The sequence below is a fragment of the Diplodia seriata genome, assembly GCF_021436955.1.
Source record: "Diplodia seriata strain FDS-637 chromosome Unknown scaffold_9, whole genome shotgun sequence".
NCBI lineage: Eukaryota > Fungi > Ascomycota > Dothideomycetes > Botryosphaeriales > Botryosphaeriaceae > Diplodia > Diplodia seriata.
The window spans coordinates 533,828-558,938 of NW_027117316.1; the positions used below are offsets into that span (position 1 = coordinate 533,828).

Consider the following 25,111-nt stretch of genomic DNA (forward strand, 5'->3'; position numbering starts at 1 on the left):
TTCACGGCGGAAAGCTGCTGCAGGTCGCTGATCGGATCGTACGCGAGAAAAGCTGCTGAGCCGCATTCTTTCACCTGCCAGACTCGGCGGAAAGGGGAGGTTGGCCGGTCGAAACGGCGCGTGTATCCGCGGGGGAGCTCTGTCGCACGCATCGATAAGACCCTCGCGGTCGCTTGCTAGACCCACTGCGGGCTAGCGAACTCCCGGAGGCTTGGACTGGCACGGGATCCCTGCACCTTCTCTGCGTTCGGTGATGGGTGTTTGCCCTCCTGAACAGCGTCTGAGCGCCGTCCGAGCGACTACTTGACAGTTGTATATCCCCACACGCCGCCGCCGCCCTCACCGACCATTCCATTCTCTTTTTCCTCCTCTCCCTTTGACTGTTCGCGCGCTCCACTGCTGCATCTCGCCGCACAACACACTCCAAGATGGCGCAATCAGGCTACTCCAACCCGCTGAAGAAGTTCAAGTAAGTCATCCTGCTGCCCCGCTATTGCAGCTTATCTGCATCCGGACACCAAGGAGACTGACACCATCGCAGGCTGGTGTTTTTGGGCGAGCAGAGCGGTAAGCCTGCCTTTTCGCAACCGCGTCGCTGGAGCTTCGCACCTCGTCGCAATGGCTAACACAGCTCCTGCTGCAGTCGGCAAGACGTCTCTGATCACCCGCTTCATGTACGATTCGTTCGACAACACCTACCAGGCAACGATTGGTATCGATTTCTTGTCCAAGGTGCGTCTTCCCGAGCTCCTGGAGCTTCCCGACGGCATTCTCCTCGCAGACGCAGCTGACCAATTGCACTCCGCAGACCATGTACCTTGAGGACCGTACGGTCCGGTTACAGCTTTGGGACACCGCCGGTCAGGAGCGTTTCCGCAGCTTGATTCCTTCGTACATCCGCGATTCCAGTGTCGCCGTCGTCGTCTACGACATCTCCAGTAAATTCCTCCAATACCCCCACTATGGCCTGCGTCGTACCACCTACGGTCCCGCGGCAGTGCGAGCATTCGACGGCTAACTGGACAAACCACGCATAGACCGCAAGTCCTTTGAAAACACGAGGAAATGGGTGGATGACGTGCGCGGCGAGCGCGGCAATGACGTGATCATTGTCTTGGTCGGCAACAAGACGGATTTGAACGACAAGAGGGAGGTTACGACGGCGCAGGGCGAGGAGGAGGCTAAGAAGAACAACCTCATGTTCATCGAGACCAGCGCGAAGCTCGGCCACAACGTGAAAACCCTTTTCAGACGCATCGCGCAGGCGCTGCCCGGCATGGAGGGCGAGAACCAGCAAAACCCGAGCCAGAGTCAGTTTCCCTTTCCTCACACGGCTTCTTGGCAAATTTTTACTGACCGTACGGTAGTGATCGACGTGAACGTCAACCCCAATCCGCCAGAGGAGGGCCAAGGGTGCGCCTGCTAGACGAGTACTTCGGTTGCCTTTTCCGACCTCGACGATTACCTTCGGAATATTTGTATAAACCGCAGCGGCGTGTTTATTTTGTAAATGCCCTCTCGCACCCCTTCCGGTCATGGGTGGGTCCATTGCAAGCATGGCGTTATAGGGACGGCCATGGATGCGGTAATATTGGGAGCACGCTGTATGATTAGAATGCCGACGAAAGATATTGCGTAATGAGAGCATGCGTCCAAGACACGACAAAATATTTCTTTTCTTTTGGTATTCCAAGTAGCGTGATACGGCAACAGATGCTACTAATGCCACCCGTAGCGATTGCGCCAAACCCGCCCTTAACAACGAATTCCTTCTATGAATTCAATCCATCCATCCGTAGCGTCGCCAAAGCCATCCCAGACTCCGGATAACCTCGAGGTATATACAACAAACTTGGTGTACAGGAGAGTTGGGATTGCTCAATTTTCGGTCTACACGCGTTTTCGCGCAACGCTTTTTGTTTACTTTTTGCGAACCGCAAGCTTGCCTGTGCTCAGCGAGCCAATTGGGTTCTTGAAGCGGGCATCGTCTCGAGAGGCCAAGCGAGTTTACTCATCGACGGCGTTGTCGTTGCCGGGCTTGCCAATGGGTATCGACTTGTCGTGGGCGATCATCTCGGCGAGGATATCAAGAATGGGCTGCGCAGGTTACATAAGCATTCTATTTGCTGCCAAAAATGCGCGAGCCCAACACATACCTTGGGGACAGTCTTGTCGTAAATGTTGATCAGCTCCTTCGGCTGCGGGTAGACCTTGAGGGCCTTGTAGAAGCAGAGCGCCGCCTCGACGGGGTCCGCTCCTGCTGGATGACGTAAAAATATATTATCAGCGCGACTGCCTGGTACCAGTACGTCGGTTGGGCGGAGATGGCAAACTTACCGTCCTGGGTCATCTGCTCGCCGTGGGCGACCTCCTGCATGAAGTAGCCCTCAACCTCCTCCGGGTCGCGCGGGAAGCCCTCTTCGTTGGCGCGGTCAACGGCCTCGCGGATCAATATCCTCTGCTGGGCGGCGCCGGCCTCAGCCTCCTCCTTGGCTGCGCGCGCCTGCTTCTTGGATTCGCGCTTCAGAGCCTTGCGGAACTCGGCGTCATTCCTCCTCTTGTAGTCGAAGTAGAAGGCGTAGGCGACGAAGCCGGTGACGACGGCGCCGACGCTGGCGATTACGACGGTCGAGGTCTTAACGGAGGGCGCGGTGGAAGACATGTCTGGTTTGGACGGCGATGGGAATGGAGGTAAGAAATTGCCGGATGTCTTATTTGCGTGAAAGATGTGGGCGTGCGGCGTCTTGCCGGATCGAGAAGTGCGATGGCCGATGGGTGGTGTTCACTCTAGAAAGCGCCGCTCGCGTCTGCTGGAGTCAAGATTTGAAACTAACGACGCAATGCCCGATCCTACCGCCGCAAAGTCCTGGCCGCTCCACCCATCGCACCCGCCCGCCGTTTTGCAGCCGACACTCTCACCACGTAAAGCTAGGCCGCGCAAAAATCCATCTCTCCGCAAGCGTACCTTTTGCTGCAGCTATTCGATAGCTTGCCCTCTGCTGCTGCTATCCGAGTTGCACAGGTGACTGTCTCTTGGGCTCTGCAGGCGGCCTGAGACTGCGGGCCGTGCGCGCCGTTCATTGTCCTTCCCCGAACTCCGTCCCGCCCGCTTCAGCCTCCGTGACGACAGGCAGCAGTTCCACGTCCCCCGCCCACCACACGCGCGCCGCCATGGATGAGAAGGAGAAGAGCAGGGGCATTTCGCTCCGCAAGAAGAAGAAGGACCGCCCAAAGATCAGTGCCCCTAAGCAAATCAGCGGACCGCTGCCCGAGAACCTCCAAGGCCCAGCCATTCCAGATGAGTTTCGCCAGAAAGCACAGGCTGCGAGAGAACAAGCTGCCGCCGCTGCTGCCGCCGCCGCTGCGGATGGGCCGAGCCCTGGTGGCCAGCCCTTGAATGTTCCTCGCGAACGTCCCCAGCCTCCTGCTGCTAGTGGAAAGACGTCGGACCTGGTCAAGAGGAGGTACTCAACGCGCTTCAACCAGCTGCCCAACGAAGGCCCTCCCGGCGGCCCTCCGCTCCCCGCCGTGCCCGGAATCCCGAAACAATTCGCTCCTCCGCCTCCCTCGGCAGACAGCAAGCCCATCAGGACAGATGGACATGGGATTAAGGTGGACATTAAGGCGCTCAGGGATCCTAGCCTCAGGCCGGAGCAGTGTACGTGGCATATTTGATACGGCGTAATAGGATGCTAACTCTGAACAGACGTTGCCTCATTACTTGCTGATGCTTCGGAAGCCGATATCCAGAGATACCAGGAGGACTTGCGCAAAGTCAAGAACCGTACATCTTCGGACTTGCAGCATAACGTCTACCAGAACCGTACTCAGTTTATCAAGATCAGTAAAGAGGCGGACAAGCTCAAGGGCGAGATGCGCACTCTTCGCGCTCTCATGTCTGACTTGACCAGCACGTTGGGCCAGGCCACATCGTCTAGCTCGCTCAAGTCCCCAGATACCGGGTCTTCGCGTCGGAATGCCAACCGCAGCTCTGTCGCTAACCTCGAAGCCCTTTGGAACACCCACTTGCAGACACTGTGGAAGAGGGTCGAGGGCTCCCAGAAATTCCTGCCTGCCATTCCTGGTCGTCATATTGTATACGAGTCAGGACGCTGGGTAGAGCTCAATGCTGCTACTTGGAAAGTGCGGAGAAGGGTGCACCTCATCCTTCTTAACGATCACTTGCTTGTTGCTGCTGAGAAGAAGCGCGCCGATGCACCGCAGAACTCTCGGGAGGCGAAGCAGGCACAGCAGCATACGCAGCTTGTTGCCGTTCGATGCTGGCCGCTGCAAGACGTCCAAATGGTGGATTTATCGACCAAAACATCTGCCGGACGTGACCAAGGCGAGAAGAAGCGTGCTGCAGACTCAATCAATGTTCGTGTTGGGACAGAGTCCTTCACCTTTGCCAATCCTGGCAGTGATCAGGTTGAGAAGGTAACTTTGCTCTCGTCTTTCCGGAAGGCGATGGAGGACCTGCGCAAGAACTTGGAAGCCGAAACCGAAGAAAGGAGCAAGACCAATGACTCAGTCAACTACTACGCTACTAGGGACTTGAGCGTACTCAAGGAGCAAGACCTGCTCGAAGGTCTTGGTGAAAGCGCTTCCCAGAACCGATCCAGCCTTTTTGTTGATGTCGATGGCAAGAGACAGAGCATTCGCTGGGTTGAGAGCCAACTTGATGAGCTGGACATTGACATTGCGCTGCATCGGTTCGAAGCGGCCGTGGAGAAGGTTGATCGTCTCCGGCGAATAACCAAGAACATCAAGAGCAATGTTCTTGCACAAGAGATTTTCCTGCACAAGGTCAACGAGCGAGCAGCGAAGCTTGCAGGACTCTTGACGCGGCAGCTTCAAGAAACCCACAACTGGTCAACGGCAACAAAGAAGCATGTTGACTGGCTTATTCAACTGGGCTTCGAGGACCGGGCGCGAGAGGCCTACCTCGAGGCTCGCGGCGGCGTCATCAAGAAGCGGATTAGGTACGTCACTGTCAAGCAGGGTCACCGACCATGCCTCTCTTACTCACAATTTCACAGGCAATGCGTCTTCGACGGCGACCTCCACCAATACATTTTCCAGATTTCCTTCATCTACTTCACGCTCATCCGCAACACGGTAGTCACGTTCCAAAGCTGCTTCCAGTCCACCATGATGTCGGCGTGCGTCAAGTGGGCCAAGGACCACGTGGAGGACTTCAACAACATCCTCTCCCGGCAGCTTAGCACCATTGACGATGACAGTGCCATGTGGACGGAATGCATGGAGCGCGCTAGAGAGCACGGATCGATGTTGTCGGAGGTCGGGCTCGACTTCAAGGACCTGATTGGCAGGGGCGTCGGGATGAGAGACTCTGGGATTGATTTCTCGACAGGGAGATATGCGGACGATGGACCGCAGGGGTTGGGACTGAGTACTTAAAAGGAGTCGACTCCGCCGGTCGGATGGGTGTGTGGGCAGATGGTGAAGGGAGGGTAATGATGGGTGCTTTGGTGCTTTGGTTTGTGCAAGCGGGCGCGTGTGGGATTCGTTTGGGGCAGTGCAAGCCGTGTCAACTCATGCCTGTTACCGTTTCTGTGAGGCTACTTGCTTGTGTTGTTTGAAATATATCCCTTTGAGCCTTGAGTGCTGAGAGCTCAGAACGTAGATGGTCGTGGATGGGATGCGCGCCTGCCTATCAGAGCGCTGCCGACAGAAGGCACGTGCGCATGGAGCGCGCTTCGTCCCTTGTCGGTGGCCATCCCAGACAGACCTCATCTCATCTACAGCTTGCGTCTCCGGCAACTGTCGCCCGTATCTCCCGACGCTACTCACCGCAAGCTCGAATTCGCCGCGTCGGTGCACAGGGCAGTGTTTCTCGCTCCCAGGATCAAATGCCCAGCGGACCCGAGACGCCATTGGCCGACGCCTGCGCGCGCGACAGCACTTGACGCATCGTCCGAGACACGCGTCGCCGCCGCAACTCGCCCAGATGCCTAAATCCGCTGCCTCGGGGGCCCCGAAAGTGCAGAAGGTGTGCACGCTGTGGACCCATGATCACGGCGTGTCTCGCGAAGATGTCCTGTTCAACATCGACCGCTTCTCCGAGCTTGCCATTAGTCCCGGGAGCCTGGTGAAGATCGTGGCATTGAACCAAAACACCTCGGTCCGTGACTTCCAAGAGCTGGCCCGAACCCCGTCTCAAGATGGCAGCCGTCGCATCAAGCTGGACACGCGTCGCGCCCCCTCCACCAGCGGCTTCTCGTCGAGGAAACCGCACGGCGGCTCGTTCACCTTGACGCTCGACGAGAACGGCCATCGCATCCAGGGCGGCAGAGACGTCGACCCAAGCAAGACCTATGTCTTCCAGGCAAAGGCAATGGGCCCCGACCTGAAGACCAAATATCCCACCCTGCAGGTCTCCGTTTCCGACCACATTGCCCGTAACTTTGGCTTCCGCAACCGCATGCAAGTCATGCTTTCTCCCGCTGAACACGACCTGTACTCAGCATCCCATGTCGAGATTAGCTTCCGTGACGAGTACTTGTCGCGTGCCGACATGTGGCGCTTTGCCATAGCTGAGCTCAGTGGCAAGACTGTCTACAAGGGCCAGAAGTTACTGTTCATGGGCACTATCAAGGCTACTGTCAAGAACGTCTTCGTTGACGGCCAAACAACCCATTCTGCCTACTTTTCCACAGTGACGAAGCCAGTCTTCCGCAGCGAATCTGCTCGCTACGTGCTGTTTCTGCAGATGTCCAAAGAGATGTGGAACTTCGACACTGAAGGATCTGGCGAGATCATGTTTAACAAGGTCATCAACGGCTTCCTCCCTGATTTGTTCAAGCGTTGGCAGAGGCTCGACGCAAGACACCTCGTTACTATCATCATGTTCACTCGCATGCAGTATGATCGCGGCTTCCTTCCCGATGGTACACAGGCCAATGGCTTGCCATTCGACCCCGATGCCGCAGCTGGCTCCGCTACGAGGGACTTCTACCGCGTTGTGGTGAGCGAGATGGCCAGCTGTGACTGGATTAACATCCTCTACCAGCTGAAGAAAGAGTTTCGAAAGTTCCTCCGGGACGTTACGGTCATGCCGTACTCACCTCCAAAGAAATCAACGACGGGCCTGCAGGATGCCTTTGAAGGCGAGCCAGAACCAGAGCCGGAAACCATCATTGCCGGAACTCCTCGGACTTCAGACAAGGGCAACATCCTGGAGGCCATCAACCTTGCTGCGCTGCAATACTCTAAGGATTATATCGACAGAGACCTTGTGAGAACTGGAATTTCGGTCATCGTCATCTCACCAGGTAGTGGTATCTTTGAGGTCGACTACAACATGCTCAAGCTCACCACTGACATTCTACTCGGAAGCGGCATCGGCATCGACCTTGTCTGCTTGCAGCCGATGCCTCTGCACTCCGTGCCTCTTTTCAAGTACCGCACGCCGCGTTTAGCCACCGAGTCCGACACCAAACTACAAAGAGTGGTTGAAGCTTCTGACGATGTAGGCGCTAAGTTTGACTTTGGTGCGGATGATGAGACACCGCGCCAAACTTTCCCCAACTTTGGACCATCCCGTCAGCCAAGGCACCGCGGCTCAACTTCTTTGGCAGCGTCCCCTGCAAAGCTCGGAAGCTACCAATCACATCCTGCCCTGGATCCTGAGCCAGGCGAATGGAGTTATGCAATGCCGCATTGGCTGGACATTTCCTACTGGTCCGGCTCGTCCGACGAGATCTTCGGCATGGAGCAAGTAAACAAGCGAGGTAATCCTCAGGCGAGATCGCAAAGAAAATCGAAAGGCTTTTCATTGAGATGTCGCATGTACGAGCTTCAGATGATGGGAGTCATGGAGAATGAGATGAGCAATATTTCCCTACCCTACTTGCAGGAGAACCCCTTGTATCCTTGGTCGCTCTTGGCCCCTACCGACGACGGCGTGAACCGGCGCAGGGATGAGAAAGATGCCTTCCTCATCTCTGCTTCGTCTTCCCCAGTGGAAACACGCGCCATGCATCGATCACGTATGCATGGTTCGGATGAGCATATGGCAATGCAACGCAGTTGGATGGATACTTATGACGACCATATCTTCCGCACTCTAGCCCATCGTAGGAAAACCGAGGAGAACGCAAGAAAAGATAGGCAAGAGAAGGAGCTCGAGGCCCGACATGTGCTGCGTAGCAACCGCTTCAGATACCCACCCAACGAATCTCTTCTCTCAGCATCGTTCAACAGCCAAGCTGAATCAGTGGTAAGTTCTGGTCGGCCTCCGCGATCTCCGTCATTTATGAGAGGGAAAGAAAAGGCGGACAGTTCTACAGACTCCTTGGAAAAAGACCTGCGAGGTTCCCGAATTTCGGTGAACAAGAGATTGAGCGTTGCTTCAAGAGCTACGCAAGATCTCTCGACAAGTCCAGTGGGCCGAGATATTCGCCATCCTCTCCTTATGGATCGTGCGAATACGGCAACCCGTTTACCGCCTCGAAGCGTTCCAGCTGACACCGTTCCCGAAGACGGTGACTTCCCAACAAAAGCCGATGCTGACTCACGGCCGGCAACCCCGGAACGCGGAAGGGCGAAAGATGTTGCTGGCACCGGCTCAGACCGTTCTGCGAACTCCAGTATCAATCCACGTCCGTCAAAGTGGCTGTCGAGAAACATCAGCTTCTCTGCATTCGGGTTTGGGCCGTCGAAAGCTGCACCAAGTACTGCAGAGGTCACAACAAGCAAGGTAGCCGCCGTGGGGACATTAAGCAAAATTGCACCAAGTACTTCCATGGCCCGAAAGCCATCGCAGCTCAGCGTGTTGTCGACAGCGCTTAAAGGAAGTGATGCCCATGACCCGAAAAGAGCGACAGACCCCATCGAAATCCAGAGTACTTCTAAAAAGCCATCCATTAGTGAGGCCTCCCAATCAAGCCTACGCGTGGGTTCTGGTACGCCGAAAGGTCGCTTCGAAGACAAGGTCCTGTCCACTTCACACGCCACCACAGATATCAAGGACCCCGGCTCGCTCTTTCTGCTGGCTGGTTCCAAAGGCCTGCTTGACCAGGTGGGACCCAAGTTCAACCTGTCCTCGAGCGGGGATAGACAAGAAATCCCGAGAACGTTATCACCAACCAATTTCCTCGCGCCGTGGATGGTGCTCGTCAATCCTTGTAACCCGAGGAAAAACAACCTCAGTCTTGCGGGCCAGTTCCGGCGCTGGCATCATGTTTTTCCTCGCCCGCTGAAAGCTACATCCATCAAGTGGAAGTCGCTCTGTTCACCAGCAGCCGTGCCGTTGACGAATGACTTCTTCCCCAGCGCCGAACAGCTGGCCTCGGAGTATAACGAGAACCCGTACAGAATCATCCAGAACGACGAAGAGGAGTTGTACGCCACTCCCAAAAGTCGCGAAAACCTCATCAGGGAGCTCATAGCTTTCCGTTTAGCTCATGGGTTCCAGATCATCATTGGTCCCTCAGTGTCGGAATTCACCGGGAAGCCTGAACCGGACATAGCCAACATATTTGCAAGAGAATACATGCTCGATGCTGGAGCATCTATTTTCATGTCCTTGGGAAGCACCATCCACCAGTTGGTCTGCGTGAGTGCCGGGGAAGTCGAAGTCAAGAGATTTCACAGGAAGCCTGCGGCGGAAATTCTTTCATCTGATAGGGCAAAACCGCCGTTCACATACCAGCCGCTGATCCGAACGGCCCTTGACGAGAAGTACGAGTTCCAGGAGTTCCCGCTGAAGAATCCCCGGGACGAATACAATTGGAATTTCATCGACAGCTACCTGGCCGGCTATGAGCAAGACTTCTCGGACACGCTTCGATTCTGGCGAGCTCGCTTCGTGCTCATCCCGGTAGATATTCCGCCAAATCCGCGTCGGCACTTGTCAATGCTTGCTGAGGATTCGGATGAGGAAATTCGGTTGGAGGGCATTCGGAAGCTCACACAGATATGGCAGAAGTGGCGATATGTCCCGCCTGAAGAGAGGCAATATCAGGCGGCGGTACGTATGAGTAAGGATGCAAACCCGCTGGCCATCGAATACCAGACAAGGGATCCGTCGGCGGTTGTTGCCGCTGGCCCCGATGGCACAATCCTAGCAGAGGGAACAACAGATGCCTTTTCAACGGCCCTCTTCGCAGGCAATGAACAGTACAATCGGTCGAACTACGACGTATCGAAACTCGCTGCGGACTTGCAGGGGGACAAGGGTATCCCAATGACTGACAGGAGATGGCACTTCAAGCTCCATCTCAGTTGTTTCCTCGGGTTTGACTTGACCACTTGGCTGCTGCAAAATTTCCGTGACATCAACACCAGAGAGCAGGCAGTGGAGCTCGGCAATGAGATCATGGGCAAGGGGCTGTTCCACCATGTCACCCGGAAGCATCCTTTCCGCGATGGCAATTTCTTCTTCCAGATCTCGACAGAGTATAGAGCGCCCCGATCCGAAACGAAAAGCTGGCTTGCCGGTCTTGGCACCCGTCGCTCCGACAAGTCATCAGTTCCGTCGACTCCTTCGACCGAGACGAGACCAATGTCCATTGCTTCGTCCGGCTCGGTTCCCAGGTCAAGACCAACTACTGCGACTTCTGATAATGGAGACAAGACGCCCACGCGAATGGGCAGTCCACGCAAACAGGCAATCCTAAGCAACGTCATGCGTATCGATGTCGACAATCGGAAGAGGTCTTACAGACCCGAGGTTGTCAATCTTCACTACGACCGCCTGCACAATCCGGACAACTGCTATCACATCCGCATCGAGTGGATGAACGTCACCGCGAAGCTGATAGAGGATGCCATCAACACGTGGGCAACGAGCGTGGAGAAGTACGGGCTGAGGCTCGTGGAGCTGCCCCTAGCTGAGGCATCGCACATGGGAGCCTCGCACCCATTCCGCGCGCCCTACATGGTGCGGCTGGCGTGCCAACCTCCGAAAGGCGGGCCGCAGCAGCAGCTTTTCGACTCGACGTCATTCGGGCCGCAGCGGCATACCGACCGGTTCGTCTACCACAAGGCCATCCTACGCAAACTCAACTTCGTGCTCGACATGGAGTCGGCGGCGTCCTTCCCGGCCGATGTCGACGTGACGTACTCGTGGGGCAAGCCCGACTACAAGCATACGCAGTTCATCCACAAGAGCGGCGTGCTGTTGGCGCAGATCACCGAGGACGGCGACTTCATGCTGCTGGCGAACCGGCTGTGCAACAACCGCGGCGCCTTCGGCATCGGGCTCGCGCGCGACGGCGGCAAGCTGTCGGCGGATTGCGCCGGGGCAGAAGGCCAGCAGCAGCTGCCGCCGCAACGGCGCGAGCCCACGCCCATCTTCGCGCTGCAGAACCCGACGCAGAACGTGCGCTCGCCGTTCGCGTCGCCGCTCGTGCGGCCGGTGCCGGACACGCTCATCAGCGCGGCGCTGCTGAACGCGAACCAACGCATCGGCGGCGGCGGAGGGGACGGCAAGGGCGGGTTCAAGACGGCGGAGCAGATCAAGGACGAGATGGAGGCGCTGTGCTTCGACGAGCGCGCGCTACGCCTGTTCTACGCCGAGTTCGCGGCCGCCGAGCAGCAGCTGCAGGAGAGGAACAGCGACCGGGGCAGCGTCCATCTCAAGCGGCGCAACAACAGCGGCGCGTCGCCCAGCCCGCGCATCTCGGCCCTGTCGTCGACGTCGTCGTCGGCGATGATGAACATGGTGAGCAGCCCCAGGATGACCCCCGTCGTGCTGGACTCGCACATCCCGACCTTGGGCCTCCCGCCCAACATCACTACCACTCCCACTACCACAACGACGGCGGCGGGTAGCGGCGGGGCGGCTACTGGTGCTAGCTCGTCGGCGACGGCGGCATCGGCGGCGAACAGAGACCTGTCTCCCGCGCCGCCGAGTCTAGGCTCTTCCACGTCGTCGCCGGCGCCGATGCCGTTGGATAGCTCGACGACGCCCGCGTCGGTGAGCAGCGGTAGTGTCAACAACAACAATGGTGGTGGAGGCGGAGTTGGGCATTCCCGGACTCCCACGCGATCGTCGGAGAACGGCGAAATCAGTCAGTAGTAGTGTCTGTCTAGCATGAGCGGCACTGCAGGAAGAAAAAAAAAAATTCAAAGTAAAGCCGATTCCGACAATGGTGTGGATGGTAGTCACCGCTTTTCCTGCTTTTTTGTTTCTTGCTCTTCTGAATATTACGAGCGAATGTACCAAGCCACGCAGCTCAGGTGGACTACTGTATGTAAGCCCTTGAATGAAATGCAAATCATAATGGCGATGAACGGCCATGTGCTTAGGATTGACATGTGTTCAAGCATGGATCCGTTAAAGCTTGAGCTTACCTCACGAGCGATTCTTACTTCTGGCCTCCTTGGCATAGCTTACCGCTCGGACCGTTAGTAGGCAACAGACGGACGCAGGTAGAGCCGGAACCGGCTCGAGGTACGACAGCAAGGAATGCGCGCGTCAGTCGGAGACGCAATGTCGGCAAAACGGGTGGCCTGAGAAGTTGTGTATTCGTGCGTGACCCGGTGGGCGTTTTCCGCCGCTGCTGCTGTGCCCCTCGCCGGCTCGGTTCATGCGAGGAAGCGGTGGAATGGGGGTCCCATCATCCTTGAACGCGTCGAAATGAAGGGCGGAACGAGTGGACGGCGTTGATCTATCCGGCGTCCTGCGATGCAGCAAGTAGCGGCCGTCTGGCCAGAAAGGTGGAGCGCCGGCATCATCGCATCCCCGCCGTTTCGGCGATTTTTGTTGGCCGGCCTGGTAGGTTTTACGCATGGGCTGGGATCTTGGCGTTGCGATCTCGGTCGTTCCGGTGTTTTTTATTTTGCATGAAGAGTGCTTTCCTGGGCGTTGGGAACGGCTGCGGACGGCGCTGCGTGGGCGAGATTATGCGACGCGGGGCAGAAGCGCGGGGTACTCCGGCCGGGCGGTCGAGCATTTCCGCCTGGCTGGGAGCAATGGAACGACGAGCTCCCGCGGCGACGAGCACTGGCGGAATGTCGGCAGAGCTTTGATCATATTTCCGGCTAAGCCATGTCTCGACTCCTGGCGCTGCCCCGATCCATCCTTGAAAGCCCTCGGGTTTCCCAGAAGCTACCTAGGTACGTCAGCGCTCGATAAGCGGTAGCGCAGTGTTCGGGACTCTGGTACCGGTAGCTATCTGACGTACCTTCATCTAATGACTCGATCGGATTACGATGGGCCTGCCGCGACACGGCGGGCTTTGCTGCTTTGCCGCTAGCCTGGACCCTGAGGGCGCGACAGCGAATAACGGCGGCCCAGGGCAGGCATGGCGTGCGTGTTGCTGCGGTCCCCTGCCACCGGCAAGCGGACGGTGTCAGCATCCCATCAGCGGACCACGCCCGGCCGTCGCTTCGGGGAAGGTACATTGTGCATCACGCGTCGGATATCATGGTCGTTTTGTGCTGCTCGGCGCAAGCGATGACTCGGAGATCGCGATAGAAGATGGGACCCGAGTGACGTTGCAGCCTGCTACTCGCTCTCGCGCCTGGCACGCGGTTGTAGCCAGCGCGCTGGCCATCACATGAACGCCCCCGGGAGCCTTGATTATGGACGTCGTGCCTGTAAGACGGATGAGAGTCATCAGACGACGGGATGGAACCCGGGACGGGAGAGATACCGCTAAGTGAGGCGCCGGGCGTGGACGCAGATTGGCTAGGTACCGCCCACGCTCCTGTGCCACAGCCGCTCCGTCGGGCCCCATCTCGACATGTTGAAAAGCAACTCCTCCAAGGTCCGGTGGATGCGTGATGGCCGCTCCCCAATCACGATCCCTCCGGCCGTTTGTTGACGTCCACGTCGGAGGCCCGGCCCGGCCAGTCAGCGTCCAGCCAGCGCGCCGTCCCGGGGCTGAGCACACGCTGCTGAGGCTGTTGGCCGCGACTCACCAGCCGCTCAGCCGCGCGCGGCTCGTCCGTATGCAAAGGCGCTGCAGGCCAGGCGGCGTGGCTTACGGCACCCATGCACCGCGGCCTATTTCGGGTCGGGGGTGTCGACGACGAGCGATCTGCCCCGAGCCTGTGATGCTGACGCCGGTGCAACGGTCAGCCACCACGGCGTGTATATGGGCGACGCACACCGCACCCGCGTGGTGTTCCTCCGCAACCCATCTGCCATCGCGGACCTTGCGCGTCTGTGACGCCACACGCGCGCGCACAGCCAGGAAGGGCCGGAAAAAGCATGCCACCACGGCCTCCCAGTCCACCCCTACACGTACCCGCTCCGGCCACCGCATTCCGCTGCGCGCCCAGCAGCCGACTCTGCGCCAGTCAGCTCCCGCTCCCGCCCAGCGCCCCTGACGCTTGCTGCATCCCTTCCCTTGCTCGCGCGAACCGCCGCCGCTTCAGGCTAAAACGGGCGGCGGACCTTTCTCGAACCTGGCGATAGAAGGAAATGAGCGTTGGGCGATCGCCGCGACGACATCATCGGGCAGCTCCATAGGGCGCGGCAGCGCGATTGTTGGCTAGGCACGCTTCCCCGTTGGCATCGCGTTTGTGGCTGCTCTAGGTTGTCGGGTAGGAAGGCCGTGTCGAGCTTGGATGAGCTTTGACCGCACACCGCCTCTTGGTGCGTGCGAGTGCAGGGAAATCCACGCTCTCACGCCGCCCACCACGCGAGCAAAGCATTGCTTCTGCTGCCTCACTCCTCCCGTCCCACCGCCAGATATACGGCCGCCGCCCGGCCTCCGCGCTGCAATTGCATCCTTCGCCCTCCCCCCGACCGCGCTCCCGCCTCCCTCCAAGCCCGTCACGCCAGCCCTCACCGGCGCCGGCCGCAGCCAACGCCCGCACCGTCCCGCCCTGGCCACCTGCTCCAAGCCCTCAGCCCTCACCACCGCGCGCCCTCGTGCCTCACGCTGCTCGTGCGAGCTCCGCCCCGAGTCGTGGCCATGAGCCAGCGCCAGCGGTCCGCCCCAGACATCCGAGTCCAGGCCGCCGGCTAGCAATTGATATTTCCACCCTCCGCCTTCCCTCTTCCATGGAGACGCCCGCCGTCGCCGCCCCGCCATACGAACGACGACGATGCTCGGCCAGCTCCTCCATTCCTTCAACCCCTCCCGCCGCGGCACCCCGCGCCAGTCCAGCAACCTCATAGAATCTGTCACCGAAGACTCCCACACCCGCAACCTTCTCTTTCCCGATGCCCAGGCCCTGTACCAGTCGGAGTCGTTCCCGCCGATCTTCTCTAGCGGCAGCCCCGCCGGCGGCCCTTCCAACGATGGCACCCAAGCAGGCATTGACCTCGACCAACACCGCGACTTCCGGATCATAATCGCGCAGGATGAGGCCGGTGCAACCCCGCGAACTGTCCTCTTTGATTCGAAGCCGGGCAGCGGGAGTGCCGATTCGCCTTCGGGCGTCTCCGAGCGGCGGGCGAGCCGGATGTTTGGGCCCAGTGGAGGCAGTGGTGGGCCCATGTCGCCGGGTCAGGCGCCGGGTTCATCCTCTGCCTTTACGCCTGGCCATGGCAGGAGATCCTCGCTCGCTGCGCAGGGCTCTGTGCCCCAGTCGCCCACCGTCAGTGCGTTCCAGCGCGCCCGCACACGAGGAGCCTCCATCTCGAACATGCAGTCGTTTGAAGAGAGCGCACAGAATGCCAGGTCGCGAGAGTCGGACGAAATAGTGAGGACTTGCTTGGATTGCATGTTTGGGTCGGCGCCAATGGCATACCGCGGACCCAGCAACAAGCTCCACATCATTCCAATGGAACCCCGTGGTCCCGAAAGACATGTTACGAGCCCCCCACCTCACGAGGGATTTGGCTCGCTGGGAAGATCGCCCGGTCGGACGAAGAGCAGATTGGCGACATCATACACTGCCTCGAACATACCACCTGAACCCTCACCATCCACGACAGAAGCTTCGCAGAAGGAAGTTCGCCGGCGGACCATTCTCATCACCCGACTCTTCTCCGTTTCTCCGCCGGACGAAGTGGAGATGCCGGATCCTTCAACTTCAAATTCCACGACCCCTACGCCCGGAAGTTCGGTAGGAAGAGGCAGCAGCTATCCTTTCCCCCAAATTACGACCAACGGTACATCTCAATATTCCGGGAGGAGAAATACGAGGCCGTGCAGAACGCCAATGTACGCCATAGGAATCATCCTACACCTCCCAGTCTCGACGCCGCCCACTCGTTCCGGATCTCACAAGGCAGCTTCGAAATCTCAGGGTGGCCAGGATTCACTTGGTTCCTCTTTCGACTCGGAGCGCCGTTCTGGATGGGCCTTTGTGGACGCCACGTTCGGCGTAGATTCATTGCTCTCGCTGTCTGGCAACAGCGACGTTGATGACCGGGTGGACGTCATTGGACAGCACTGGGACGTCATCGTTCGGACATTGACGAGCCTTCAATTCCTGGTTCAGGAAAAAGTCATGGACTTGTTCAAGGTCGCTGAGCAGTCAGCCCCGCCGCCTCAGCCTCCGAGCCGGACCCATGGATCTACCAGAAGCTCGCACCGAGAACCAATGATGCCTCCTCGCCGTATGCTGAAGTTGCAGCCGCTTGCACTGCTGTTTGATCCCGACGTCAAAGCAGCTGTCGAAAATGCTGCTGATCGAGTAGTCCGTGGAATGAAAGTCCCTCGGGTCGTCACTGGCCAAGGTAGATGGGGTGTTTGGCGTGAGGAAGCTCGATGGCTTGGGCGCTGGGCTGGTGGAAGGGAGCAAAACTTCTTCCTCTTCAATCTGCTAACCGCGTTCTTGGGAACCCATACGGAGTGGTTGAATATCTTGGGGCCGAAATCCTATCGGACAAAGTTCCGTGAGCAACAGCGTAACATCGCCGGCGAAGACATTACGATTGCAAGCCGGACGGTTATCATCTCGGCAGACAAGATGGCTGCGAGACGTTTGATCTTCCTTCTGTCCAACTTCCTCCCGGCTTCCAACCATGGTCTTTTGGACGGTGCATCGCCAATGCGCCCTAGCACTTCTACATCGCTGCGAGGATATTCTCAGTCACCCCCGAATGCAGCGGGAGTAGCGAGACAGCATTCTCTGAGACGCACAATAAACAGAAAGGGGCATAAGAGCTATCCCAACATGAACGCCTTGAATGCCGCGAAGGGGAGTAATTCCGACTTGCCCGAAGAAAAGGTCGAGGAGAAGGAAGAGAGACGTCCCCCCTCTCGGTCGGCACCTCACTCGCGGCGACCGTCGCAAGTCCACTCGGTCAGATCGATAAACCATACCGGCTTGGCGATTCCATCCATGGTCGAGGATCCTGCGGTGCGCAAGGGAAGCACGACGACCACGTCCACTGTTACCCCTGAAACAGCTGTTCCCGTCGCGCATTTCGCCGTTCATCGACATAACTCAGGGTCACAATCCTCCAACGAGACACGCCCACCGAGCAGTGGCAGCCTCGCTTCGGTCAATCTAAGGCACACCTTACACCGTACTGGAAGTAGCACCACCGGTCCCAGCAATGACTCCTCGTCTAGCAAATGGGGGAGCTTCATAAACTTCTGGGGCAGCGGTGGGCGCCGTGAATCTTCGGCAGATCACAGTGACATCCTTCAGTCTACCGACGACGGTGTTAGTGTTGAGCGGTTTGGCTACAGAAGGACACATAACCATTCCGCAAGCAAGCTCGAGAACATGGTTCAAGAGCTTCAGGTCGATGACTTTGATCAAGCAGACTCGGAAGATTATGAGGCAGCTGCCAATGCTGAGCAGGGCCCGATGTCCCCTGGTGCACCACACAGCGCGGCCCGCGCCATCCCTGCACGCTCCAAGCATCTCGATTCTCCCCTGAAGCTCTCGGTCAACGAGAACGACGGTGTCATCGATGTAGACATTGCTCTTCCTGGCTTCGGCTCGCCGGTTCAATCCCCCCTTCTTCCTGCCCTCGGTAATTCCGTAGGCAGCCTGGAGGGTTCGACGTTCGGACCATCGTTTTGCTCATCAGCTATATCTGTTGACAGCCAACCCCCAGTCAACGTTGCTGGATGGCTTGCACGCTATCACCAGGACTTCGCTCTCCAGGGTGTCCAACCGTATGCGGATCTGGAGAAGGATGTACGGAAGTCGATGAGTGCCGAGCCGACTCCTGTTGCTGCTGTCACGACTCCCACCCTGGAAGGCGGCCCGCAAGAAAAGTGGGTGCACGTCTGCACCGCACTGATTGCTGATGCAAGGACCTTCACGATCAAGAGGCTCCACCTCAAGCGTAAGGTTAGGTTGATTCCTATTCCAAGTCAGCCAGCCATCACTCCAGGAATTACTGCACAGACACCGGGGCCGCAAAGTATGCCAAAGAGTCAATACGGCAATCCATACAGTAATGGATCAAGCCTGATGCCAGCGGTCCCCATGACGGAGTTGCATTTGGAGGAGAAATTTGTTGAAGAGACTGTTATGGACCTCGACGAGACACTGGCTGATGCCTTGGAGAAGGGCATCGCCTCCAGCGGTGTCAGCACTCCTGCTCTCACGTCAAGCACGTCTTCGATCGCGCCTGCAACTGCTACTCCCACTCAACGCACGTCTCAAATTCAGGACAAGACGCCGCAGAGGAGGACTCGGCTTCAGGAGCAAGAACAAGATGAGGATGTCAGCCCCAAGAAGCAGCCCCCTGCCTCATCCTCTGTCGCCACTTCCACTACCGTCTCCACGACGGCGTCGGCATCGTCTTCTCGGTCCTCTTCCCGCCGCGGTCGCAACAATGGTGTCCGCATCCACACTCAGCCGGAGGCTAGCGATGCTGCGAGCACGATCACAACGCTCGAGACGATGCCGCGCGGCAATCAGGAATGCAAATCCCTCGTCCTCGGCGCGCTGGATCAGATTGTGCGCAGCGTAGCGGCGGAGCGCACGGGCAACTTCATGCCTTCGCGGGTTGGTAAGGACGTTGGCGCGTCGTCGACGAATAACCGGTCCGCGAGCACAAGCACTCCGAAGCCGAGCAAGCGACGTGGCACCAAGAGCTCTGTTACGGAGAGCTTGCACAAGGAGAGTACGCTCAGAGAGGGCATCAGGGGGTGGTTGGCGCAGGTGGAAGATGGGAACTGATGACGATGAAGATTGTTCCGTGTACCACTATGACTGAGTCTTTCCTTCTTCCTCGCGCTCTTCCTTTCACCACACTGTGTTTTTATGTACGACTATTTGGCTGCTGCGGGCTTTGCGGGATTGCTGCTGCTGCTACTGCGTTTAAGCGGGCGTGGGAATATTTTCTTTTCTTTCTAATTCTCTCTTTTCTCGTTTTTCCTCTGGCGGCGAAATGCCAAGAGGGGCAGACTTTATCATGTCTTTTGCTTGCTTTCTTTTCCGGCCGGCAATGCTGCTTTCGTTTTTTTCACTATTATCTGGGGTTGGGCATTTCCGTGATCAGATACTCCTGGGTTCTTATACTCTTTAACTCACTGCATAGATTTGGGTGGGCTTTTGCTGGTTTTCTATATCTCAAGGATATCTTGGCGGGGATGATTATGATGACGGGATGAGAAAGGTTGACTGACCATATGGGTGATGGATGGGGAAGTTGCAAGATAGAATGGATGTGATGATTGATGTTCAGTTCGTGTCGTAGTGAGCTGCTACTGGATGGGCACCCGGCGAAACGCCACAGCCGGGCCCCGCTTGGACTCCGAATCGCGTCCCCCGCTCCTCCAACACCACCGTGTCGGTCATCGCGTTCGTCCGTCATGCCCAACGCCGAAGATCGCCGAGCCCGCCGAGCCCGCACCCGCAAGCCCCGGGGCCGAGGCTTGAGGACTCGGTCAGGCTGGTGAGTGCCTGGTGTTACCCAAAGTGATTCAGCCGAAGTTGTCTGACATCCGTCTTGCAGCATCACCTGTCGAAAGCGTCACGTCAAATGCGATGAGGCCAGTCCTGCCTGTGGTCCTTGCGCAAAGAGAGGCCAAGAGTGCGTTTACGGCGAGGCCACGCCGTCCCGACCGCGAAAGGAGCGCCAGTCGTCTGCCATTGATGCCGACCAGCCCCAGCCGCCGCAGCCTTTTGGAGACGCTAGTCAAGACGGTCCCGCCGCCGAAGGCACTTGTTGCGATGTTTCCTTCCCCGACTTTGCCCAGCCTAACTTAGATGAAGGCGGCAACGTCCACGCCAATGTTGCCATTGGCGAATCACCTGGTAGCTCGGTCGGCTCGTCTCGACCGGCAGTCAGCACGGCTACAGCGGGTTGGTTCGGCTTGTTGCTTGATGATGCTGCTCTTGAGCTTGAAGGAAATTATAGTCAGGCTGTGCCTCTGCTGGACCCTGAGTTGTTCGGTAATGAGTCAAACGCCGTGTCTCAGCAGTTTTCGATACTTTCTCCCTCGCAGCAAAATGCCATTGCTGAACAACGCCTGTGGCAATGCTCGGAGAGGATTCAGCTGTCGGCAAATGAATGCCTGCTGTTTGAACATTTCGTGCGCCGGGTCGGTCGGTGGCTGGACTTGTTTGACCAGGAAGACCACTTCTCAACTCTCGTTCCCCGGCTTGCGGTACACCCTTCTCCTTTCATATCCTCACGTGTAAATGCTGATCGGTTCGCTAGTTATACAACACCGGTCTTATGAACGCAATCCTGGCTTTGTCTGTCCGACACATTTCTTTAAATCCTCACGTCGCACCAGATGTACGCCCGGAAAGAGCGGATGCGCTCAAACACTACTACGAAACGCTTCACTACTTGCACAAGGCAATGCAGTTTGACAGTTTTAAGACAAGCTTAGAGCTACTCGCGACCTCACTTATCGTCTCTACCTACGAGATGCTCGATGGGTCACGCCCAGATTGGGAGCGCCACCTGAAGGGCGTCTTCTGGATCCAACGCTCCCAAGGCATCCACGGGGACTCGGGCGGATTCAAGCAGGCCAACTGGTGGGCCTGGCTGTGTCAGGATGTCTGGGCCGCTTTTCGAGAGAAGCGCAAAGTCTTCAGCTTTTGGAAGCATCCCAGGACCTTCAACCAGCTCAACGAACATGAGCTCGCTTGTCGCGCCGTCTACACATTCGCCAAGGCCGTCAATTTCTGTTCCAAAGAAGAGACAGAGGCGGAGAAGGATGCAATTCATGGACGGATTGCAAGGGCGGATGCGTTGGTCAGCATGTTGGATGAGTGGCAGAGCCTGCTTACTCTCAAGTTCTCGCCGTTGCCGGTCGCGGAAGGGACGGAGTCTGATGTCTTTCCGCCCATTTGGATATACCCTTCCTGTTTTGGTAAAGCCCTCGACACTAATTTGCTCGAAACTGTGCTGATCCCTTTCTTAGCTGTGGCTGTGCAACTGAACAATGCTGCTCGGATATTGATAGATCTCCATCGGCCGTTTCTTGGAGGTTTGAATGGATACGTGCAAAAGCAGAAAGAGATGACGAAATGTGCCGAAACCATCTGCGGTATCGCAAGGCCTTTGACTGATGACGCCGCCTCGTTGATGTCGTCTCAATGTCTTTATATCGGTACGCGGCTTCCTCCCTCCTCCCAAGTTTGTCCCTCCACTGTTGACAGACATTCCAGCTGGATTGGTTGTACAGGATACGAAACAGCAGGAGGCTATCCTTGAACTTATCAACGAATGCCGACTTCGCAGCGGGTGGCCGATCAAGCCTCTTGGAGATGAGCTTCAGGCAATCTGGAGAAAGCTTTGATTGCCATCCTCTACGCCTTCCCAGCCGAACCGCAATACTTCATCCACTCCATGGTGAGCGAGATGACCTTCTCCGTACCCTGCTCCATGAGAACCGTATGCGGAACTTTGCCCGCTGTAGCGGCCAGATGGTCGAGGTAGTCGTCCAGGACCAGCTTGTTGACGTTGATCTTGGAAACACCCGCTTCCACGCACTGCCGCATCAACTCGGGCTTGAAGCCGTTCGTCCCGTGCAACGCTATCCGGACCTTCCCCCTCACCGCAGAAACCAGGGTGTCCATCCTTCCGCGGGCAAAAGCACATCAGCACCACTCTATTCGGTGGAGGGAGGCCCACGGTTCTTTTGCTCACCTTCCAAAATCCAGCTTCGGCCCCGCCGCCCCATACTCGCCATGCACATTCCCAATCGCGGGCGCGAGGATGTCGACGCCCGTGGCCGCAAAATCCCGCGCCTCCTCCTCGCTCGTCATGCTCCCCTCCAAGCCCGCTGTGTCCACCACGCCGTCCTCGCCGCCCTCGATGCGGCCCGGCTCGGCTTCCGTCGCGATCCGCCGTTCGTGGCAGTACGCCACTAGCTCCCGCGTCTTGGCCAGGTTCTCTTCCCTTTCGAAGTGCGACATGTCGACCATGATGCTGTCGAACGGCAGCGCGTCGGCGGCGTGTCGGATCAGCGCCTCATCCTGCGCGTGGTCGAGGTGGATGGATATGGGCACGTCGGCGGCGACGTGCTTGATGGCGTCGGCGGCGGTCCGGATGAGCAGCCCGTCCGAGTAGGTTATGGCCCAGGGGAAGAATTGGAGGATCAGCGGCGACCGCGCGCGTTGGGCGGCGCGGACCAGGCCGAGGATTTGCTCCGTGTTGTAGGCGATGGCGGCGAGGACGCCGTAGTGGCCTTCCTCGGCGGCTTTGAGGATCTGGAGAGTGCGGTTGGTGGATTTCCAGGAGGAAGACATGGTGGGATGTTGGACGGGGAGATGCTGCTCAAGAGGGTGCTGTGGGGAAGTGAAAGTGTGGTCGTAGAGCAGGTGGTGCTAGAGATGGGAGTTTTGGAAAGCTACTCTGTGCCCTCGATACGAGCTGGATGGCAATTCGGAGTCCGTTCATGACGGCCACCTTGACCTTTTATCATCAGACGTCGAACGTAGCTCCCCAAGTAGGTATACACTAAGGGACCTTAGAAAGCGGGGCAACACTGGTGAGAAAGAGAGAGTGGGGCGAAATCAAAATCCCCCGCACCCCGATTGACGTGGGCCCCGAGCCGGAGACCTGCGCCCTCGTAACGAGGCACCCATCTGACCATTGACGTCTGCTTCCTTAGCTATCCGTCCAGCTCATGGCTCCCCCGCAGAGTTGAACGCTGTATATTTAACTGTTATTTCCGCATGGAGCTCCCAAATGGAATCGTTGCAGTTCTGCCTCCTTGCCACACCGATATCTCCCTCGTACCAGGAAAATCTCCACACCGCGCCACCATGTCCGCCGCTTCCACCTCCACCAAGCCCGAGACCAAGATACAATTAGAGGGCAAGGTCATCGCGAGTAAGTCTTATTCTACAAAAGCCATCAACACCATCCTACACCATACCGGCTCCACCATTTTCGCATCACTTCCCCCATCAACCACCAAAAGAAAAAAACATTCCCCATTTCCCACACCACCCGTTCCTAAAAGACCACCACCACAAAAGTCACCGGCGCCAACCGCGGCATCGGCCTCGGCATCGCCGAATGCTGCCTCGACAACGGCGCCGCGCGCGTCTACTCGATCGACATCGCCGACGACCCGGGCGACGACTTCGCCGCCGTCGCGACGAGCTACCCGGATCGCCTCTTCGCCGTGCGCGCCGACGTGACCAAGGAGGCGAGCGTCACCGAGGCGGTCGATCGCATCGTCGGGGAGGCGGGTGCCTTGCACGGCATGGTGGTGAATGCGGGCCGGACGAAGCATAAGGCTGCGCTGGACTTTACCGAGGAGGAGGTCTTGGGGCTGTTTGGGGTTAATGTGAGTGGGATCTCTCTCTCTCTCTCTCTCTCTTTTTCTCTCTCTTGCTGTTTTTGCTTTCTATGGACCGTTTGCTTGGCTGTTCGTTTCCTGAATGGGAAGTGAAGCAAGACCTACAGAGAGAAGAAGAGACGGATATAGCTTTGTGGGAAGAGACGGACCGTATTGGGGAAAACGAGGAATCTCCCAGTGAAAACGGAGCATCACTGACACCGCGCAACAGCTCTTCGGCGCCTTCTACTGCGCCAGAGTGGCAGCCCGCACCTTCATCAAGCTCAACATCAAAGGTTCCATCGTCTTCACCGCATCCATGGCATCCTACCGCCCCAACAAGGTAACCACCCATTCCTTTTCACCCTGGTCGTCCCCTCCACTGAAACAACTCCACCACCCCCAGCGCGTCCCCTCCGCCCCCTACGGCGCCTCCAAAGCCGGCGTGCGCAACATGACGCACACGCTCGCCATGGAATGGGCGTCGCACAACATCCGCGTCAACTCCGTCTCGCCGGGGCTCGTCGACACGGCCATGACGTACTGGGTGCCGCGCCAGCCGGACTGGGAGAAGCAGCTCGAGTACTACGGCGGCATGCCGCGGCTCGCCGAGGTGCGCGAGCTGGGCGGCGCGTACGTGTACCTCCTCAGCGACGCCGCGAGCTACACGACGAGCATCGACATCCCCGTGAATGGCGTCATTGGAAGTGAGTGTGACCGACCGACCCCCCGGCCTACGCCTTCTTCTTTTGGGGAGCTTTCGTCTTGGTGTGTGGGGAGTTTTGCTGACTTGTGCGCTGTAGTTTGTTGAATTGTTGTACATGGCGGATACTCGGAAAAACGATTGGAAGACTGGACAAACGATGGGTGTTTTGGAAGACTTCCAAGCTGTCGTCGGTATTTTGCTTCATGTTTTTCGGAAAATTAACCCTAAATTGTTCAGATACCAAGCTATGTAGGGCTCATTCTTGTCTGCAAATACGAGAATTTTGCGAACTTGGCCCAAATTACTGCCTCTCTCTGCATTAGTGGCTACTAAAGATCCATATCGTGAGTCTAGCCCGAAAGAGAATGCAAATGTGGTCAGAAAATCTCGTCTGCGCTCTTCTTGAAAAGTTACTTGCTGCACTACATTTTGAGAATCAACGCTAAGAAGGCGGACCAGCTGCAGTAGTGGAGTTGGATTGTGCGGCGATACCAGGCTGAGCAGAAGAAGTAGCCAGAGTAGAGAAGCCGACCTGAGGACCGGCAGTAGTAGATGGTCCAGCTTGCGATGAGGATGCCGCATTGAGACGTGAAGCCGCCGGCATCAACTGGTTGCGTTGTTCCGCGGCCATGCTGCCGCACTGGTGGAGACGATCCAGCTGGCGGTGAGGAGCCAGCCCGACGACAGAGCTTTCTCGTGCGCTTCGTGAACCGGGCCATTTGGCCAAGCGTAACTGACGGAGCGTCCCATGGGCATATGCTCCGAAGCTTGAGTCGTATCCATGCGGGTTATGTCATCCTTGTCTAGGACATAT

General features: G+C 57.6%; 7 protein-coding genes across 7 annotated transcripts; 5 read left to right on the forward strand and 2 right to left on the reverse strand.

Moving 5' to 3' along the window:
• Positions 1–428: 428 nt before the first annotated feature.
• Positions 429–1,426, forward strand: ryh1 (GTPase Ryh1; the record flags this gene model as incomplete). The annotated part of the gene is made up of 6 exons (XM_066779993.1): positions 429–469; positions 542–567; positions 644–732; positions 809–938; positions 1,038–1,310; positions 1,368–1,426. The coding sequence occupies 6 exons, from the start codon at positions 429–431 to the stop codon at positions 1,424–1,426; spliced, it is 618 nt and encodes a 205-aa protein (XP_066629222.1).
• A 581-nt stretch (positions 1,427–2,007) lies between these two features.
• On the reverse strand, positions 2,008–2,662 carry TOM20 (mitochondrial import receptor subunit tom20; the record flags this gene model as incomplete). The annotated part of the gene is made up of 3 exons (XM_066779994.1): positions 2,008–2,097; positions 2,157–2,257; positions 2,338–2,662. 3 exons carry the CDS (start codon positions 2,660–2,662, stop codon positions 2,008–2,010), a joined length of 516 nt encoding a protein of 171 aa, XP_066629223.1.
• Positions 2,663–3,171: 509 nt separating this feature from the next.
• On the forward strand, positions 3,172–5,421 carry EXO84 (exocyst complex component exo84; the record flags this gene model as incomplete). Its single annotated transcript, XM_066779995.1, has 2 exons — positions 3,172–3,658; positions 3,707–5,421. 2 exons carry the CDS (start codon positions 3,172–3,174, stop codon positions 5,419–5,421), a joined length of 2,202 nt encoding a protein of 733 aa, XP_066629224.1.
• A 550-nt stretch (positions 5,422–5,971) lies between these two features.
• On the forward strand, positions 5,972–12,046 carry IML1 (vacuolar membrane-associated protein iml1; the record flags this gene model as incomplete). The annotated part of the gene is made up of 1 exon (XM_066779996.1): positions 5,972–12,046. One exon carries the CDS (start codon positions 5,972–5,974, stop codon positions 12,044–12,046), a length of 6,075 nt encoding a protein of 2,024 aa, XP_066629225.1.
• A 4,532-nt stretch (positions 12,047–16,578) lies between these two features.
• Positions 16,579–19,020, forward strand: SLS55_008589 (uncharacterized protein; the record flags this gene model as incomplete). The annotated part of the gene is made up of 2 exons (XM_066779997.1): positions 16,579–16,584; positions 16,780–19,020. 2 exons carry the CDS (start codon positions 16,579–16,581, stop codon positions 19,018–19,020), a joined length of 2,247 nt encoding a protein of 748 aa, XP_066629226.1.
• A 2,589-nt stretch (positions 19,021–21,609) lies between these two features.
• Positions 21,610–22,551, reverse strand: SLS55_008590 (uncharacterized protein; the record flags this gene model as incomplete). Its single annotated transcript, XM_066779998.1, has 2 exons — positions 21,610–21,880; positions 21,950–22,551. 2 exons carry the CDS (start codon positions 22,549–22,551, stop codon positions 21,610–21,612), a joined length of 873 nt encoding a protein of 290 aa, XP_066629227.1.
• Positions 22,552–23,070: 519 nt separating this feature from the next.
• Positions 23,071–24,402, forward strand: SLS55_008591 (uncharacterized protein; the record flags this gene model as incomplete). The annotated part of the gene is made up of 5 exons (XM_066779999.1): positions 23,071–23,137; positions 23,287–23,600; positions 23,824–23,934; positions 23,998–24,298; positions 24,395–24,402. The coding sequence occupies 5 exons, from the start codon at positions 23,071–23,073 to the stop codon at positions 24,400–24,402; spliced, it is 801 nt and encodes a 266-aa protein (XP_066629228.1).
• Between the last annotated feature and the right edge of the window lie 709 nt (positions 24,403–25,111).